Here is a 19,978-nt window from a genome sequence, read left to right as displayed (position 1 = left end):
CTCCAGGGCCACATCCACACGTTTTTCAGCCCTTCCAGGGATGGGGATTCCTGTCCTGGCAGGAAGGTGAAGCACCAAGAAAAATCAGATTCGATCATTCTGCACTTTGGAAATCCTTCTTAAGTTTTTCTGTGTTGTTCTTTGAAGCAGCCGAGGCCCTGGCCTGGCTGTATCAGGCACACCCCAGCACTGCCACCATCCCGCTCAAACAGCCCTGCAGGGAAAGCTGCAGGACATTCCCATTGTTTTCTTTTCCATAAACACATTGCACTATTCAAGGTTTTCATCTTTGAATTTAATTAAAGAAAAAATGTCTCAAAGTGATGAAGCATGTCTGACTTCCAGCTTCTTTCAATGGCACAAGCCAGTGCAGTAAATTGTAGAAAGCAAGCTCAGTTAGAATTTTATTTTCATTTAAAATAAAAAATAGAGAGAAAACTCTCCAGATGTGAGGTCCTGTTAAAAAAGTGGCTGTTCACTTGTAAACAGAATAAAAGTGTTAAGAACACAGTTTCATACAGCTTAAACAAAACCACTTTTCAGAAGCAATACAAGTATGTTACAACACTGTAAGAACACCAAAAGCAGAAAACAAAAGAATGGCAGAAGAATCACGTAACATTGCTTACTAAAGTGATCAATAATTGATGGTGAATGTTAACAGCTTGACATTTTTATTGCTCCAATGGTAGTGTGCTGACAAGAAAATGCAGTAAACTGTCAGTGGGACAATAACAAACATCAATTTATGGTTTTGCATATGGAGTTTTGTACCTATCAAGAAAAGCACAACTATTTTTTTTTTGTATTTATCAAAACCACACCAGATTTAATAATTTTTTGTTTTAAAGTCACCCATTTACAACTGAACCCACACTCCCTAGAACTGGGTGTGGATGTTTGAACACTTTTTGTGTTTTTCCTCTTGGAAAACACCTCTGCAGGAGCAGGTGGGGAATCACTAAAGAAGAGCTTTGATGCTCTGCCAGAGTTTTGTGCTCCTTCGGTACTCTCCAGATACAAAACTTTCCAGACACAAACCCAAAGATTTCCTGGATAAAATCTAGAAACAAAATTAGTGTCAACAGGTTGATGTGAAGGAATAAACACTGATTTGGTAGACAGTAGCTGCTTTTAAAAATCTGCTGCAAACTCCCACTCCTGAGAGGGACCAGTTCCCTTTTCTCCTCTGCACAATTGGTGTTGGAACCAGCCAAGGCACTTTCTTTACCACTTCCACTCACTCTGCTGACATTAATCTGTTACACTGCCACAGATTCTGACAGATATCCTCCATGAACACTTCACCAACTCGTGCTGATCGTTTACTGTCAAAAATGAGATCTCTGGTCTTGGGAGACAGAATTACCTGTGATGTTTTTGTAGTCAAGGCCAGCCCAGGCAAAAATGAACCCGTGTAGAGTTCACAGCAGTACTGCCAGCTGCCTTCACCTTTCAGGGAGCTGTGAATCCTGTGTCTTTCACATGCAAATATAATACTGCTGCCGGTTTTGCATTTTAATGCAAATTTATCTACTTATTAAAACATGGAGCTTACTGGAAATGACAGGTTTGGCTCTGGTTCTTTATGGCCACATAATTAAATCTCAATTAAAATACAGAGACAAGACCCGTTCATGGTTTGAAGACTGCACAACTACTAATTAAGGACGGATTAAAATGTATAGGGTTTATGTACTTCCAGTGTAAACTTTCCAAATTAATATTACGTGCTGAAGTGTTCAAGGCCAGTTTGGATGGAGCAGCCTGGGCCAGTGGAAGGAGGGGGTGGAATGACAGGAGCTTTGGGGTCCCACTGTGTGATTCCATGGGAAGTGCCTGCTCTTCTCCCACTTGGCAAAGTACAGGGAGAAAATAGACACGTGAAGAAGAAGAAAATCAGAACCTGCTGAGATTTCTTGAGATTTCTGCACAACAAAAGTTCTGGCAGAACAGTAAGAAACTTTCATTGTTCTTCTAATTACTCCAGAAACTCATTTGCCAGGGGAACCCAAAGAACTGGGTGTGCCATTTCAGTTTTGGTTTTACTCTGCCTTTTTCTGCCATTATTTTCTCTGCTTCCAGTTAACACTCCTCTCCAAAAAAAGAGAAACAAATTGGAGACAACACTTTGCTTGGTTCTGCAATGGAAATCTGAGTTGCAAGGTGTAGCTAATGATAATTTTAAACTACACAGGAGGTTTTTATTCGTGTTATAAATGCAATTGCACATTTAGTTGTCACAATCCACCAGTCAAACAAAGTTCCCGCATGAAATATGCACATTTCAGACTCTGAACCATCAGTCTGGGACTGGAAACAGCACAAACTTCCCTTTGAGTAACAACTTGCATAAAACTGGCCTTCTGTAAACACTGTGTACAAGGAATCTGACCTACTACAGGTATTAGGATAAATGGTCTTACAAATACTGTATTTTAATAGCATATTGCAAACTGGAGAGATGCAAATACATTCAGAGGAAACCCCAAGTCACCCTGAAACTGAAAAAGCAACTTGGGATGATGTTGCAGGGAGTCAAGATGCTGCAAAGAAATGCCTGGACACTGAGAATGAAATCCACCACGACTTGCAGATGCTCAGTTACCTGCTTTGTTACTTCTAGTTAGGAAAGGCAGGGAACTTTGCAACAATTTCCATTTGCTTTCTTTTATCTAGTGCTCTTAGGTCAGCCGTTAGAGGAAGTTTTTCTACAGTGACTTCCCTTCCTGAGATCAGGCAAACAGGGAAGAATCCAAAATAATACTGAATTCCACAAGGCTTTCCTGGCTCTCCAGACAGTGCCTGACTGCCAAAACAGATTCAGGAGCCCTTTCAACTGCTGCACTTCCTCCCCTCAGCACATTTTGAAACTCCACTTTGACTGAGATAAAACCTATTTCCACTGGAAGGGAATTCCTGTCACTTAACTGTGAAAATGCTGAAGTACAACCACAACAATAACAGAGGTGCTGCTTCAGCTTGGATTTGCCTGTTCCTGATTTTTCTCCTTTGTAACAAAGATCTCCGACTCGAGGCTAATTTTTCCTGGCTTCCAAACAAAATAGAACTTAACATCCATATATATTCCTCACTCCAAAAGAGACTTTAGGGTATTTTGTTAACAGCAGCTGCCATCTACCCCACAAATGTAGCTTTTGCAGAGGTGAGGACTTCAGCTTTGTATTTCAGGTGCTGCAAGCACCACCTGAAACACTCTTCAAAATAAAGACAGAAATGCTATGCATTTTTCATCCATTTACTAAACAAAGTGCAACTGAGCCCTACACATCTGCCATATGCACAAACTCTTCATGGCTTTCCCATAAAACCAGTGTGAGTGGGGCTGTACAATCCCAGGGGAAGGAGCACATGGAACAGATGCTGGGGGACTGTTGGCAATAGAATAAGAGCTATAATACATTCTGTAAACCTTGGCATACCACACTTTACATTATGCAAAGAGTCAATATTTACAAATCCATAGTGGGTAAACTAATGAAACCCCCCCCCCCTTTAAATGTAAATGATGATTTTGCAAAGTGCAGGACAAAACCAGTGCTGTTGATTGCAAGTCCTATGCAAGCAGGTTCTACTAAAATCATTACTACTGGAGTTTACCTGGAACATTCCTACTGAGGGTTTCTAGGATTGCAACACTTAGGATGAAATCTAGGATGACACAGCTTTAGGATGCACGTTGGAGGACAGCAAAGAGAGAAATTAATAAGGCAGCATGCTCAGAACAAGTTTAAGCAGCACTGATGTTAAGATCCCTAGTGGCAACTCTATCAGTTATTGGTAATGTTAAAAATTCAGAGTGCAACATAGAAGCCTCGTTTAACATAAAAAAATGTGCAAATTGTTCTCTTCTTAACAAAAGAAAGTAACAGCAAGGAAGATTTCTACTGAAGAACATTTTTTAAGTCACAGCAAAGTAGACCATCTTCTTTCCAAAATCATCTACAAGGCACTAAGGGTAGAAAATGACAGGTAACATGACAGACCAATGTTGTTCCTCAGTCAGGTCGAAATATGGGGTATTTTGGTAAGAACTCTATTAATATTACCTGTTGAAGAAGGGAAAAAGACAAGAAGAGAAGACAGTAACCAAAAAGTTCAAAGCTTCAGCACAATTTCCATGAACATTAGCTAATTCTTAAGATAAATATATCTGAGATAGTCTGTGAGGAGGGAATGTTCCCTCCCAGGGTAACAAAGCAGAGATTCCAGTCACACTGAAATAGAGAGATTCTGGGTGCTTGGCTTTTTTGGGGTCAATCTCTTTCCCTAAAGCCCACACAATCTTCACAGCTACATGTTAAAGTGGATAGGGGAGTGGTAGAACCACAGAAATATTTGAAATTCTGCTTTCCTGCAAGGTCTGTCTTGTTTACAACCATGTGAAACTTAGAGCTGGCAAAACAAAACCCCACCAAAACAAACCAAAACCACAAAAAGAAAGGTCCAACCGAAAAAAAAACCTCATTACTATAAAAATGCAATATTTCTGCAAAACTATTTGAATCAAAGGAATTACGGGTACCACTGGAAAAGGTGGATAAGTTAAAGCAGTGCAGACTGGTGCTGGTGTGGGCATCTCCAATGCAGAAAGTCCTGGTGGGTCTCCCTCATTCCAAATTACAGCCCAAGCTGCACCTTTGTCTGGGAGATCTTTTTGCACAGGGTCACTAAGTGAAGGATTTTCTCTATCAAATTACAGTTCTGTTGAATTGCAATAAGTAACAAGCAATACTCACATATTCCATCATATTGCTAGTTTCACATTTCCTTTTACTCAGCTTCCAGTGCAAACCAAGCTGAGGAAATAATGAACAAAGGATTAGCACAGCCTTGTTTGGATGGGTAATGCACCAAGCATTAGCAATACTGAATTATCAGGATCTGTTATTTAGGATCAGTATAAAGCATGGAATTATGACCAGATTTAAAAATTCTTCATTGCCAATATTCTTAAAGCTGAAAAAAAAATGAGCACTCTTTTCTTACCTTATGATATAGTCTGTTATTTTCCCATTCTAGTAACTTCTGAATTGATCTTCTAGTCTGGAAAGGAAGTCAGAAGTGTATCAGAAATGGTTCAGCAGCCTGTCTCATCCAGAAGGAGCTCACTACTGCATTTCTGGCCAAAGTTAATTTATAATAAGTTAAGTTTTATAAAAGTAGAATGAAACAAAGAAGAAATAAATGGAAATCTTATCACTTCAATCCCCTGCTTCCCCTTTTTTCAAAAAAGGAAACATTAATGGGTTTTTTGTTAACTTAGAATTACTGGAAAAATGTCTCAGATCAAGTCCAGCTGAGGCCTGTGGCTTTTCCAGAGCTCATTGAGTTAGAAAGAGATCCTTTTGAATTTGGTGTTTTTACCTCCCACACCCAACAAAACAGAGTCTACCAAACTCTCCTGGCCAAATCCTGCACTCATTGCAGGTGTTCTGCTGAAAACACAGATTTCCACACGTTAGATTTCCAGATTTTGCTAATGGAATTGTGATCTGGATCTTGAAAAAAACCCTCACCACCAAACTCCAGTTCACAGCAAATTATTTTCAACTCCTGGCTACCAAATGTGCCTTTCATGTCCTGCTCTTCCCACAGCTGGAGAGACAAGATGATTTCTCCAGTTTCAGTGATTTTGAAGGTCACAAAAAGACAACTGTGATGATCCTGCATGGTGTACATTTAATTTTAATCACTGCATTGTTATCACCCTCACACTGCCATCGTTTTCCCTACCTGATGCATATTCCTGTAGCCTTGAGAATTTAAAATAATTAATATTACACCACCACATGGGCATTTATTTAGATTTTCACTGGTACAGGGTTATTAAAAATGGCTTTAAAACTGCACTAAAACAAGTCCTGTAACTTTTGAGTGATGCAGCTTCAGTGATGAGCGCTTCAGCAAGTGAACACATTAATGCACTTCCTCAAGATTTACTGCTGTGATAAATCAATTCTAAATGTAAACCACAGAGGTAATTAAGATCATGTTTACCTGATATTACTGAAGTGCTTTTCAAAATCATTACTTTGGACCTGATTACAGGAGTGGTCAACTCTCTAATTGGGGGGGAAAGTCTTTAGAAAATAAATTTGTACTTGTTCTTAACAGAAACAGCACAATAAAATATGGCAAAAAAACCCACAGCTCTGAAATGTCATGGTGTCTATTGCATATAAAAAAGTGATTTTTAAATTTTAAAAATATTTATTTGAGGGGTGGATGGAATGGGGACAGGGAAGAGGAAAACTGATTTTTCAGTCAAATTCTGCCACTCTCTGAAGGTCATGAAGGTTCAGTTTTGCACTCAATTCTTAGACCTTGAGAAATCCTGGAAATTTAGGGTATCATATATTCCATCCTGTTTGAACTGAGATGAGATCAGCTATTCCTAAAACTATTGAGTCAACTGCTAATTTGGTGTCATTTCAAACGTTTTCTATTTTCTAAGGTGAAAACCAGAATAACCTTTGGAACGTGAGGCCCAACCAGGATTTTAAAACGTGCAAGATACTAAGAGGAGTTATTTAACCCTACCAATACTTTAAAAAACCCATAGAATAAGGCGATCCATTGACTCACTCTTTTGTTAAGACAGACCACGGGCCACAGGCTGCAGCCCAGGGTGCAGCAGCAGCACAGGCAGCCACAGAGCAGCCACTTCACATTGACAGGGAGGTTCTTCCTCAGGCAGGCGTTCACTCGGCTGATGCTGGTCTTGAATTCCTCAGGGGCCACCTGCAACAGAAGGGCTCAGCTTCAGGGACAGCCAGCACGGGTGTGTTTTCTCAGAAACTGCCTCTACAGGTTCCAGTGAAACAGAAAAATTACACAGTCTTCTAAAGCACTGCGTCACCCAAGCGAGCGTGAAAAGTCATTTTCCTGCAACAAATTAATTTCTGGTGCGTGCGCTGCACCAACCTGAGTTAAAAAGCTAAATATCTTTTAGATGAGCAGCCTCATGCATATTGATTGCATTGGTAATTAATGGGCCTGAAAACACAGTGAGCCCAGACAAAATCAGAATTGGGACACAGCTGGGCAATACCTGCACTGGCTACACTGAGTAAAACCATGGGAGAATGACAGATCTCTGCTTTCCAGGGGAATGTGGGAGCTTGGCAGTAAAAATAGTATCACAGAAAGGGAGACTGCTGTCCAAATTAATGTCACACCCATCTAAGTCTGCACTGTGCCTGGGTGAAGGCTCTGTCCACAAATAACTTCCTGAAGTGGCCCATACTGAAGCCACAACTTCCCTTGTGGCTGCTTCCTAAAACAGGGAAGCCCAGAAAGAAATACACTGGATGTATTTAAGGCAGAAAAAATGCATCTTGTACAGGGTTAGAAATAAAGTCTACTTATAGTAAACTAGCTTTTGAAATTTAGGAGTAAGTATTTTATATCTGTGTTGCCACTGCAGAGTCAATGTGGAACCCCCATTTTGTATCAGAAAGCAGCTCTTTTCTCCAATAACTGCATTTCTCACCTACTCACACCTCCCAAATCCCTCATCTCCCTACAGAATGCAAGACACTTCCATCTGACAAGTCAAACATGGATTTGAGGCAGTGACTCCAAGACAATCCAGTATTCAAGCACACAAAGCAGAATAAATCAGGACCAAGGAGAGACTTGAGCAGGCAGGCACAACTCCAAACAAACCCCACCTTTCCTACCTATTGCCACGCTGATGCAAACCCCCTAGAGTGAGTCTGTACACGAAGCTGTGCAACTGCTCCACAGCCCCTGAGCAAGCCCAGCTCTGCTCCTCTGACTCTGCAAACAAGGGCAGCAACTCCAACAAAAGTTCATCTAGTGACAAAGATCCTTTTCAGCAGGGGCAAAGCCACGGGGCAGGAAATGGAGAGGGCCTGATGCTTCTGCCTATTGAGCTGAAGTCTTTAAAGCATTGCAGGGAAGGGAGTAAATAAATGCAACATCTGTTTCCTGGCCATTCAGGTCACCAGGCACTACAGAGTCAGGGGGCAGCTGGGCTTGCACACAAGCCAGACCTACAGTTAATAACATAAGAACATAATTTAAGTGTGATTATTTTAAAGCAGGAATTAATAAATACATAGAAAGTAATTATTTTGCCCCCCGCCTCCCACATTAAATAGACTGTTTAGTTTTACATCTACAAACGGAGCAACTATGAAAATTGTCTGTTTTACAAGAGACAGCTTAGTTTAGGGGAAAAAAAAGAAAAAGGAAATGGTGAAAGAAACCCTGAGATCCTTTATACTGAGACATCTGCAATGAAAAAAAAAAAAATCCCATTGTAATGTGGCAGACTGTCCTGTGCTTGCATGTCTCTGGAACGAGGTTTTATGGATTTCTCTGCCAGTGCCAGATCTTGTAGTGGGATATAACAAATACCAGATGCACATGAGCAAAACCATTTCATCTTCAACGTGGGAGAGTGTTTTGTAGGAAAGAACATCTGGGCTGGTGGTTTGCAGTAACCTCAGACAGCTGCTGCAGTCACTGCCTCAAAGTAAACTCAGATTCCTACATTAATTGGCATTCTCAACTCTTAAGGAAGTCTCCACGGGCCTCATATTTAGATATCTACAAATGGCACTTCCTTTGATAAATCTTTCAGAATTTTACATTCTGTTCATGTGAAATATAAAAATAAGCAGGTTTTTTTTTTTCCCTAGGACTCATTTATACTTTTGTCATGAGACTCCCTAATAAAAGAGAATGCTTCCTTTTCTTTCAGACACAAAGTTCAGTGGACCTTGAGAACAGCACAGCCCAACCTCCAAATCCAGCTGAACAAACCTGCCAAAGACAATGGGATGACACAGCCCAGGATTTAGTTCAACACGAATAACCTTTACCAGTGGTAACACGAAGAGAACTCAACCAGATTCTCAGATCACAGCTGGCAGCAAAATTTGGGACCTAAAGAAAGCACAGGGAGATTCCCTGTTCCTGTGTTAATTTTTAGGTTCACATCAGGTTGACATGTTCCTACACTTTAAGGTGGAAGCTGAAGTACTCTCCTTCCTGCAGAGCAAATGGCTAAATCACAAACCAACTCTGGATGCCACTAAGCAACAGAAAATTCCCATTTCAGGGATTTTGGTCTGATGTTTACCTTTATATAATATTATGAAAGCACCACTACCTGCTAACTCACCGAGTATTTTAATGTAAAGGTGAATCTCTGTGCTACAACATAACATGAAATTACTTAAGATGCTTTTGACTAACTCAAACTATTGGATTGTTTCTGCCTTCAGGAAATGGAATCACAACAAATATTTCTGTCACTAATGACACATCTTCATCTCAAACTAAAGGAACTGGAGATCAGAAGAACTGTGATTTCTTCTGTTTATCACAACAAGATCAGCTTCATGTTGTGATAAACAGAAGAAATCACAATTTTGCTGCTCAGTTTACAGCTCAGTGACAGTTGAGCTTCGTCACAGTGATTAAGAACAAAATACTTGTAAAAAACTGTTCAAATCTAATAATGAAATGGAATTCCAATGAAAGTCATCACAGAACTGTTGATTTTCTGACACAATTTTACATCTTCTTGCAGGTACAGCTTTTGAAAGGTGTATGTGAAGGGGCTGATGTATGTCAAACAAACAGAATGAACAGCTCCTCCTGCACAAAGACAGCTCCCTAAGAAAGCCCAGTTTGGGGTAATTCTGGAAATCTCTGGGAGAGTTTGTGTCTGGCTCTTGAAAAGAATGAGATAAGCACTTTGCTCCTGGCTGTGCTGTACACCTTGGGAAAGGGACATTAGCTCCTTTTAGGAGGGGGAAAAAACCAAACCAAAACAAAAACATAAAAGGAAAGGAGAGGGTGTCGTAATATTTTACAACAGGATGCAGAGGATCTCCAAACACAGGAAGGGAGCCAGTAAGGCCCAGCAGGCCTGATCTTTCTCCTTCAATCATCATCATCAGCCCTATCAATCACACGGCCCCACAATGCCCAGCCCTCCCTTTATGGCTCACACTGCCCTGCACTGCACACTCCTCTCTGGGCAGAACCCCTTTTGTTCCAAGATCACAGCAGGAAATTCCACTTTTCCCCTCAAGGATCACTGCCTCCATCACTTTCTGGTCACCTGGAGCAGCGTGTGCTACTGTGCTCCGTATCACAGAGGGTATTTTGTTAAAAGCTTGTTTAAGAGAATTAATAATCCTGTAAATCTGTAGCACACAGAATTTATATTTAACTACCATTCCAATTTAGGCCAAGGTCCAATTACATTATTAAAAGTTAAATATTGCCTCTGTATTAAGTGCAGTCAAATCTTTTCTTACAATGCTCCATCGAAAAGAAGCCTGGCTCAGGATTTACACACCAGGTGAGTTTATGTCTCATCCTGCAAGACAAATATTAATCCACCTGAATTACATCTGACATAGCTGGGATCTCCCTTTCCTTTATTATTTTATTGGCTATGCTTTACCCTCAAATGTACACATTCACCTCTCCCAAGGAAAGCAACAAATTAAGTCTCAATTAAACACTGAGGATGTAATTACAATCATGTAGCTCAAGGCTAACCTGTAACAGCTATGAAGTCTCTCTGAAAACTGGGAGAATGGGTGAAGGAAGAGGGGGATTCTAGATTTCAGAAAAAGAAAATCAGAAGGTTTGCTGCCATCATTTTGTGGATGGGCAAACTGAGGGCAGGAAGCTGAATTAAATTACTAACAGAAGAATGTGGCATATATCCCCAAAGTTTGTGCTTCCAGGAGAAAGGTGCAGCCACAGAGTTTTCTCTAATTAGGATTTTCTTCCTGCTTTAAAAACCTACATCCTTTACATCTGTACTTATTTAAAAGAAAACCAGTACCACTGAGAACTCCATCGAGCCCATCTAATGGCTTCATCTCCTACACTCCATTAGCAGATGGGATTTATTATTAACATCAACTCACAGGGGACAGCAAAAGCCATTAAACTTAATGTTACACAGGCAATATGAATAAACTATGACATTGTCTTAGAAGAACTGAGGACTAATGAGAGTTCAGAGTAAACATTTTAATCCCAATTTGTAAATATAAACAGTTATTGTTATTCATAAATTTTGATTTTCATAAAAAGCAAAAAAAAATTACATTTTAACAAGAGAGGATCCTAAAGTGGGGTCTCACTTGATACTGATTGTTGTGAATTATTTAACAGGGCATTTGAAGAAAAACTTACTGGAAAAAATGACTGAATTTTCATTTTTAATAGGGATTAAGATGATTGACTGCCTCAACCAGAGGAAGAAGCAGATTCTTTATTTCTTGCAATTGACAAGTCAAGTATTAAAAACCAAAAGAGCCACAACTGTGGTTTCTAATGTCTTTCATGGCAGCGTGTGGCAGGCAGGAAGAAAAATGTGTTTACTATCTTGTTGGATTCCCTGACAAAAGGGAATTCATTTCCTTGCTCAGAAAGCCCCAAAATCCACAAGGTAACAGAATATCAGAATCCTCAAGAGGAGCATCTCTACACAGAGCAAATCCCTGCCCATGCCACTCCTGCAGCACTGGTCACACCACAGAACAGGAAGGGGAAATGCCAACACAAGACCTTCCTCTTTCCTTTTTCTTTGCTAAATTAAGTCCAAGCACTCAAGTAAACTTTAATTTAAGCTTTTGCTCACTGTCTATTTAACAAGAGGAGGACAATCAAGTGGAAAATGTGACTGTCATTGATGCTGGTATTAATAAGTGTAGACCTGGCTGTAGGTTTGTAGGTTTTTAATAGCACAAATATATTTTAGAGAGGCAGAAAGAGATGAAATTTATGGAATTAAATTTAGTTTTAACGTTTCTTGCCTGGGATTTTCTACAGGCTTCTTTACAATAAACTACAACTTGAGCAAAAGAACATAAACCACTTTTTTTCCAAAATGTATTGTGGCTGTTCAGTGATCAGAAAGAGCTTCCCAGAAAAGAACAAGCCTCAGACAAGACAGTGAAATGCAAAGTGTTGTCAGCAGCCCTCACCCTGGGATCAGTAGGATTTGTCTTTCTGAGCTCAGTGAGATCCTAAAACAAGGGCAGAATTCCCAGGCTGATTTTGAGCACCCAGAAACTCCAAGCAGGAGCTGCTTTTAAGGGGTCCTGCTGTCAGAACAGCTGCACAACCTCCACACAAGGATTTAATCCTTTGTCCTCTGGTGTGAGAACGCAGGAGCAGAAAGCCCAGATGGAGCTGGCAGAAGCAGGAACTTCTGTGTTCAGTGGATTGTTGGGATGACTCAACCTCTGCAAGGGGCTGCAGAGGGAGTGCAGCTCTATGGGATGACATGAGACAAAGTAGAAAGTGCCAAATAAACTTTTTTTTTCTTCCCAAATTCTGGAAAAGGTACACGAGGGGGATATGAATTGAAGCAAAAAACAAAGCACTAGAGAGTGAAACAGCAGGAAGAAAAATAAACTCAAGAGAAAAAGAATTAAGCAATTAAAAGATAAAAAAAAATACAATTGAAAAAATAATTTAAAACTAGCTGAGAATTGAGTGAAGACTGAATTAATAACTACAAATTACAGTTTCTTACACTTCCATTAAGTAAGATGACAGGACTCCAGAGAAAGCAAGAGACTTGTCATCTAATTTTCAGAACTAAACAATATTTGTGAAAATGTGCTAAACACCTACTGAATTTGTAGATTTAACACAATGTTTTGCTCTGGAAAGCTTCAGATAAAACAGCTTCACTTCCAGAGATTTGTCTAAGCCAACTGAAGGCACACTGAAAAGAGAAGTCCAGTATTTGTAGTGCTTTAACTCACCCAGGAGGGAGCATAAACTGCAGGTATTTAAAAAGCAAGGTTAAGTGAGGGTTGCTTTCATGTCTGCACGGGAACAGTGGGATCCATGGTGAGCTCTGCTGTGTTTGGAATGTCAATAATGATAACAATCACTGCAAATCCTTCCTTCTTGTTCCCAGCTCCACTGAGGGCCAGGGCAGTGAGCAGCTGGGTCACACAGGGAACAGTTTTGAGTGGGCTCATGCTCAGGTATCCAACACAAAAACCACTGGATGCACTGGCTCTTCCCATTGAAAAGAACAGTTTAATCTCACACTTACCTTCCCTGTCAGAACAGAAGGAAATTCTGTATCAAACTTGTTGCTCAAGCCAAACCTTGAAAACAAAAGAGACAAACAAAATATATTCCACCTAACTTATTTCGTTTCCCTTAATTAAAAAAAAAATGTAATAAGATTTTTTACTTTAAAAAGAAAGCACTGGTAATTTCTTTTTTTTCCCTCACATTTGCATTATTTCATGAGCTTTTGATCTAAGTTAATGTAAACTCAGTCATTTCCAGACACAAACTTGGTGCCTTACTTCAGAACCTCCAGAAGTGCAAAAAAATGCTTTTCCAATTGGAGGGCAGCAAGTTTCAGTCTTTGATTTCAGTAAGAAAAACCCCTCCAGCTATGAAACCCCAACAGTCCTTTAACTTTCTTACACACACAATTGTTCTACATGCAACAGAGGAAGTTTGTTTTAAGGAACCCAATCATCATCATCATCATCATCTTAGGAACTTATAACCATGTGGTTTTAAAAACTCCCTTTGGGCTGAGTTAAGGTGCCTCATGCAGAATGTGTAAGAGCCTACACAAAGGACAGTTCCCCAACAACTATCAACTGCAAGGAAATTAAGTTTTGGGTACCACTGTGACCAGTCTTCACTGAAGTGTTCTGGGGTTTGAGCAAAAGGTTTTCATTATAACCAGTGGAAGCTCCAGGGAGCAGGATTTGGCTTGTAAACCTGTTATTAGCACTTATTCCGAAACTCCTGGACCTTTAAAATCCAGTAATATAACAAAATACAGCAGTAGCTAGCCCTCAGCTACAATCTGTTAAATATGTTGTACATCAAGTCAGTTCTGCTAAACTATCTCCTGAGTATCTGTGATCAAAAAAATCAAACCACCTGAATCACTGCCAAAAAGAAGAGCACAAATACATTTGCTATTGTAGGAGTTATTGAAGAAAAAAAAAACCCTTTGCTTTGAGTCAAAGTGACACCTGCCAGACTCCAAACTGGTCCCTTGCACCAATATTCCTGAAATTGCAGAGAATTGTGGAATTGTTTGGCTTGGAAGGGACCTTAAAGGTTCCAACACCTTCCCCTGGACATTGTTCTATCACACATACACACTCCTGTGCACACAGACACCCAAAACTGACCATGGAAATTGTTCAGAAGTCACAAAAAGGCAAATCAACCTTAAAGAAGACACAGGCAGAACAGAAGGAGTTGTGCTGTCTCAGGAACTGAGATGTTTGGCAGCAACTCTGGTGAAGTTCAATCCAGTGGTCTGATGAATAATTTAAGTTAGAGCCTCTTGTAAAGAGCAGTAGTTGTGTAAAACATCACCAAAAAGCCCCAAACAGTAAAAACAATAAGATTTTAGGCAAGCACAAAGATTACTAATATAGCATATTTCCATTCTTTTTGTAAGCTGGCAAGTCAGCCTCCACATTTTGTACCTTTTCTTTTTAAGCTGAAATCTTCCAGGTTTTGTAATGTTATATATTTAGTTTTAAGGACACTTGGAGAGCAGTGAAGTAGTCTTTTCTGTCTTAGGAAAAAAAAGATTAAAATTATAAAGCACATTCACCAGCTTGCTCTGAGGAACAGAGACTTTTCTGTGCATCAGCAAAGGAACAACCTGAAATGATCACAAAGTAGGAGCAATCAGACAACACAATAAAAGAACTACTGGAAAATTCAAGAATTATTTACTCTAAAAAAGACCAATTGCACTAAATCATGCCAAAGGTCCATTTTGTCCACAACACTGATTCTTACAGTGGCCAGGAGCAGAGGCTTAGGAAACAGCAAAAATGGAAAAACAGAACAAACACACCAACTGCTCCTCAGAACCCTCCTCTGACCTTCAACAATTCAGAGTTCAAACACTTCCTACACCACAGGTAGTGCCTTTTATCTCACTATATACTCATTAAAATTCCCACTGCACCCCGAGTTCCATAAAGAACAAGATAAATTAGTGCTTTCAGATGAATAAATCTGATTAGGAGTGCAAGATCACAATATGTTTTAGGTTAAATTTCAAAGCTGATGCCATGGAACATATTAAACCCCCCCAAAATTTTTATTAGTTGCCAAAACACTCCCTTCAGTTGCAGGAAAACTGAGTTACAGAAAGGCATCTCTCACACTGACACCTGTGAGTGGCTAAAGAATATAACTTTATGTTTTAACTATACTTTAAGTGCTGTATTTAGTCAGAACTACTGATGGCCTTCAGCACAGTTTTACTAAAATATCTCTAGAAGTTTTACAGGCTCTTCTGTGATTATCTACAGGGTTTAGAAACATTAAACATCTAACATTAAGTTAGATGGAGCAGAGGGGTGACTCAACAACCAAATCAAATAAAAAGATGGAAGCAGGATGTCAGACAGTTGTTCAGCTTTACAGGCAACTTCATAAAAGTATTAAAGTGTTATTAGAATCTTTCATGTAAAGAAATTAAAATCTAAAGTCTTGATCAAAAGGTAATTAACTTAATTAGACTGCCTACAATAGATTAGTGATCTAGCAGGAGCAGGCCTATGAAATCTAAAATTCAGTGTGTTTAAAAATCTCTGTAACATCCATCCCAGGAGCTGTCCTTTAAGTCATTTAAAACAGCAGCTGGTGGTGATTTATTTCTGGGCCAGTTCTGTGACTCCTCAGTGCAGGCTGCCCAAAGTGGAACATTTAGAAATTCAGATCAGTCACCCACGTCCTTTGGTGGCACTTTTCTCACTGCATGACAAGTCCCTGGAAAAGGCAGGCACTGTTTCCTGGGGCTGCACCAGAACCAGGATGACCTCACTTGTCACTTCTGGCCCTCTCTCCCTGTTCTCCTGGATGGCATCAGGCAAATCCCATCAGCTCATTTTCCCCATCTGCAGAGTGGTGAGAACACGTCTCCTCAGGAGTTAAAACATGCGAAATGCATCAATCCCTCAGTTAAAGGCTCAAATGAGCATCTTGAGCCACCAGTTGCAAACCTGCAACAGGTACCACAAGATCACCTTTATTAATTTACAAAGCAGGAGCTCAGGTTTTCTGTCCTCAGAACTGAAACAGGAAGATTTTTAGAAACTACTTTCTTACATTTAGAAGAGAAATATTTACAAGTGCTTTGCTTTTTTTTTATTTTGTTTGGCTAAAACCTCAGCTCCTTCTCATTTCTCCCACTCCTGTGTTTATAGATAGTAATCAGCCTTACTCGAGTGCACAAGTTAAACCTGTTTAGTGAAGTTCTCCCCTTCAAGCACAGCTCCTTTCCCCACACCTAATCCAGGTTATGTTTAACTTCTCTGCAAGAGAGGAGCTCAGATCCCACACTGCTCTTCATGAGCTATCAGCTGAGCTCTGGCCAGCATTAGAGGGGGAAGATGACATTCCTCAAGAGCCCTGAGCTGAAATCTCCTTGAAAATTTTACATTTCCCAGTTCAGAACATTCTCCTGTGAAGCCAACAGAACTATCCAAGAATCCTTATCCATGGATAACGTTTTGGAAAATGAAGTTTTTGGTAAGGAGTGGAAGGCTGAGGTCATCTGCTATTTTAAATATGTGGAAGATGGAACAACACCAGAAAATAATCAAATGTTATCTCAACTGGCTCTTCCCTCCCTTCCTCAGCTGATGAAAATAAACTTTTCATCAGCACCTGGACTGTGGGTCCCTGGGGCACTCCCACAGAGAACAGGATAGAATACCAAAAGTTAACTTCTAGCCAAAACCAGGAGGTTTGCAGACTTCAGCAGGAAGCTGAATACTAATGGCAAAAATCTGTTTAATGGCTATTTCATTACCTCATTACCATCCATCCACATGGACTTAATGATATGGAAAAATTACAGCAGATAAATACAAGCCTAAAAGCAGGTCCCAGTTTGGTCCCTGCTCTGTTTTTGGAAGTTATTGCCTTTGCTTTGCTAGGCATGACTCAGTCCTCCCTACAAATGTCTGTGTGGAGATCCTTGGATACACCAAGCACAGTCACACTGACTAGGGGAGAAACAGCAAACAAGGTGTTTATAACTCATCCAGATGGAACTGCAGAAGAAAAGGCATTTACTAGGAGCTAGTAATTTATCTGTGCTGAAATTCAAAAGCTTTCAAAACCAATAAACATGACAGAATTCTTACAAAGAATCCTGGATAAGATGAACATAGATTTTGCCAACCATTTTTACATGAGTCCCCTCTGACTAAAATAAAACAAACACACCTTACATGGTCACTCTCACCACACACAGGGGTAGAAGTAGCAAAAGTAAATTGGGCAAAGCAAGATCCTGCTAAATACCCTCAGGAAACTCTTGGAATTTATATTTAGTACTGTTGGATACTGCAAAATAGTTCCTCTGTTAGAGTAAACAGCTCACTGGCAAGGTCATATGAAGAAAAAGTCTCTTGCAAGAAACTAAGAGAGTGTTTGAATCTACCAGCTTGGGAGTTTCGTAAGAGAACTGGCCATGAAAAGCTGAAGCAGATGACCCTGGAATTTGAGAATGATCCCTTCTCTATACACCAGAAGTATTCAAGAAGGCCAGAGTCAGTGGGAAACAAAATCCAAGGAAAACAATGGCTTTATAAAGATAACTGGTTTTCTTTTTTCAATAATGCCTGACCTGTCAGGACAGACATTTTCATTAGCAGTCCCCCAGACAGGTTCAGAAAACAAACCCAGGTTTTCCTGGCTGACATCTCTCCCTTCAGTAACTGGAGCAGGCTGCTCCTGCAGCCAGCTGATTTCAAAAGCAGCAGCAGCATCTGTGTGATCAAAAAGTGACAGAGTTCCAACACACAAACTCTTTGGGAAGCTAAACCCATTTAACAGGAGGTTAAATTGATTGTGTACTCCAGCGTCCAGGGTTTCTTTGCATTTTATTGGTAACATCCAATAACTGTTTTTATCAGCATAAGGAGATTTAAAAATACAGCATGAGCTGATAAAAGCTGCCTCCTACCACGCAGGTAGGTCCTGTTACAGGAAGAAAGCTGAGAGGGGCGGGAGAAAGGGAAAAGAAGCTGGATGGGGATTGAGCTCAGGGCACTGGGGATCTCCACTTCACTGACAAGAGTGCTCTTTTTGATGCAGACATCACCACTTCTTAGAGATCCCGAAAAGATCCTGGGGCCAAGAAGGAACCATAAGTAACATCACTAACACACAAAAAGCATCACAGAAAGTAAAGCAGATGAGGGTGTAATTTTTTTTTTTTCTAGTTCAGCGCTTCAAATCAGGTAACTCCTAAGACAAGTACTTGGTACTCTGAGCATCTTGTTTGTGTTCCACCTCTCCTTCAGCCAGGCCAGCAGCTCTTTGGGGCGAGCACACAAAGAAATCCCATCTGCACGAGCAAATGCACTGCGGTGCAGCAGAGCACCTCCTCACTGGCACCAGCTCAAAGCAACCCTGATCCAAGGCACACAGGACCACATCCAACCTCACCTCCAGGGGCTGGGAGAGCCTTCCCCACCCAGTGCTTCTGCTGCGGGCACTTACAGCACCCTGCACCTATTCACACAGAGAAAGGTGAGTTTTCTGCAGCCCAAAGCCAGAGCCAAAGCAACACAAGCTCGGTGGGTCTCTGCAGTACATAAATTTCAGTGCCTCCCTCCCTGCCGTGAAAATTAACGTGACGACTCGTTAAGGATGCACTTGGTTCTATTAATTCTTCAGCTTGCTGGAGCAGGAACAGTAAGAAAATCCCTATGAGTAAACATTACATATAAGGAAACACAGCTTGCTCGTCTTCTGTTCAACTGTTTAAATGAGCAGCAAACATTCTGGCTCACGCCGTGCTCCAGCGATAAAAACACTCAATCTGAACCAAACTCACAACTAAGTTTGGGGCAGATAAAGCAGAGCACGGGCAGGAGCCTCCTCTGCAGTGCAGTGTGCGGGCTCCCTGCCTCAGCTGTGCCACACAAGGGTCACAGCGAGATGCTTCGGACACGCTGTTCGTCCTCGCATGGCGTGGACTTTGTTTTTTTTTTTTTTACCTAACGAACTGTTTGGATAAAGAGGAGCAAGCAGGGAGAGCTGCCAGGGCAGCGCTGCAGCCTCTGCATCCAACAGCCAACTCTTCATTCACGCCCGGGGGCTTCCTCGAGCTACCGGAAAATAGCCACGTTGAAAGCACAGCTGCCCTCACGGAGCAGGGCAGGGGCAGGAGGCTGGGGCCGACAGGGCCGGGGCACGGCGCTCCCGCTGCCCTCACCCCTCCCGCCCGGCTCCACCGCCACACCGTCCCCTCACGCTGCCCCCCGCTCCTTCCTTACACGGTGATGTGCCCGGCGCCCCGTACCGCTACGGGATCGGGCGCGTCGCGGGGCCGTGGCAGCTCCTGGCTCCGCACCACGGGCTCGGGCTCATCCTGCTCCTCCTCGTCCTCCTCCTCCAGCTCGTAGATCGTGTCGAAGTCCGCCATATTGGGCAGCAGGACGCTCATCGCCGGCCCTCCCGCCGCGCCTGCGCAGTGCGCGCCGGGGGCGGGGCCGCGGGAGGGCGGCGCGCAGGCGCAGAGCGGCCCGCCGGGGCTGTGGGGGCTCGGGGCCGCCGGGGCTGTGGGGGCAATGTGGGTCTGTACCGGGGCTCACCGTGCGGAGCGGGGCTGGCTGTCCCCTTCACCGGCTGTCCCCGTCACCGTGTGCCCCCGCCACCGGCTGCCCTGCCCTCCGCCGAGGTGCTGGGGAGCGGCTGGCAGCCGGGGATGGTGACCGCAGGCGGCCGCTCAGATGCGCGCGGTGCCCGCCCGGGTAACGAGCCGGCACGGGGAGCTGCTGAGAGGATTTAGCGTTGGTGGTTATAGCGAAGCCGGAATGGCCTTGTTGGACTGTTTTTAGCTTGTTTACGAAGACTCGCTCTAAGCTTTCCGTGTACGAGGAAGCGGAATATCTCTACTATCTTTAGC

General features: G+C 41.9%; 1 protein-coding gene across 1 annotated transcript; it reads right to left on the bottom strand.

Moving 5' to 3' along the window:
• Window positions 1–273: 273 nt before the first annotated feature.
• CHIC1 (cysteine rich hydrophobic domain 1) lies at window positions 274–19,524 on the bottom strand. Its single transcript, XM_066333906.1, has 6 exons — window positions 19,347–19,524; window positions 13,103–13,157; window positions 6,610–6,765; window positions 5,011–5,067; window positions 4,761–4,820; window positions 274–4,070 (listed from the first exon to the last, which is right to left on the bottom strand). The coding sequence occupies exons 1-6, from the start codon at window positions 19,514–19,516 to the stop codon at window positions 4,020–4,022; spliced, it is 549 nt and encodes a 182-aa protein (XP_066190003.1). The 5' UTR covers window positions 19,517–19,524; the 3' UTR covers window positions 274–4,019.
• Between the last annotated feature and the right edge of the window lie 454 nt (window positions 19,525–19,978).

Source organism: Sylvia atricapilla, chromosome 21 (genome assembly GCF_009819655.1).
Source record: "Sylvia atricapilla isolate bSylAtr1 chromosome 21, bSylAtr1.pri, whole genome shotgun sequence".
Classification (NCBI taxonomy): Eukaryota; Metazoa; Chordata; class Aves; order Passeriformes; family Sylviidae; genus Sylvia; species Sylvia atricapilla.
This window is presented reverse-complemented; position numbering and strand designations above follow the sequence as displayed.

Coding starts and splice junctions, on each gene's coding strand:
- CHIC1 (XM_066333906.1), bottom strand. CDS start 19,516: ATGAGCGTCCTGCTGCCCAATATGGCGGACTTCGACACGATCTACGAG. Junction 6,766..13,102: donor CTTCTGTTCTGACAGGGAAG/GTAAGTGTGAGA, acceptor CTTCTGTTGCAG/GTGGCCCCTGAGGAATTCAA. Junction 4,821..5,010: donor ATAACAGACTATATCATAAG/GTAAGAAAAGAG, acceptor TTATTTCCTCAG/CTTGGTTTGCACTGGAAGCT.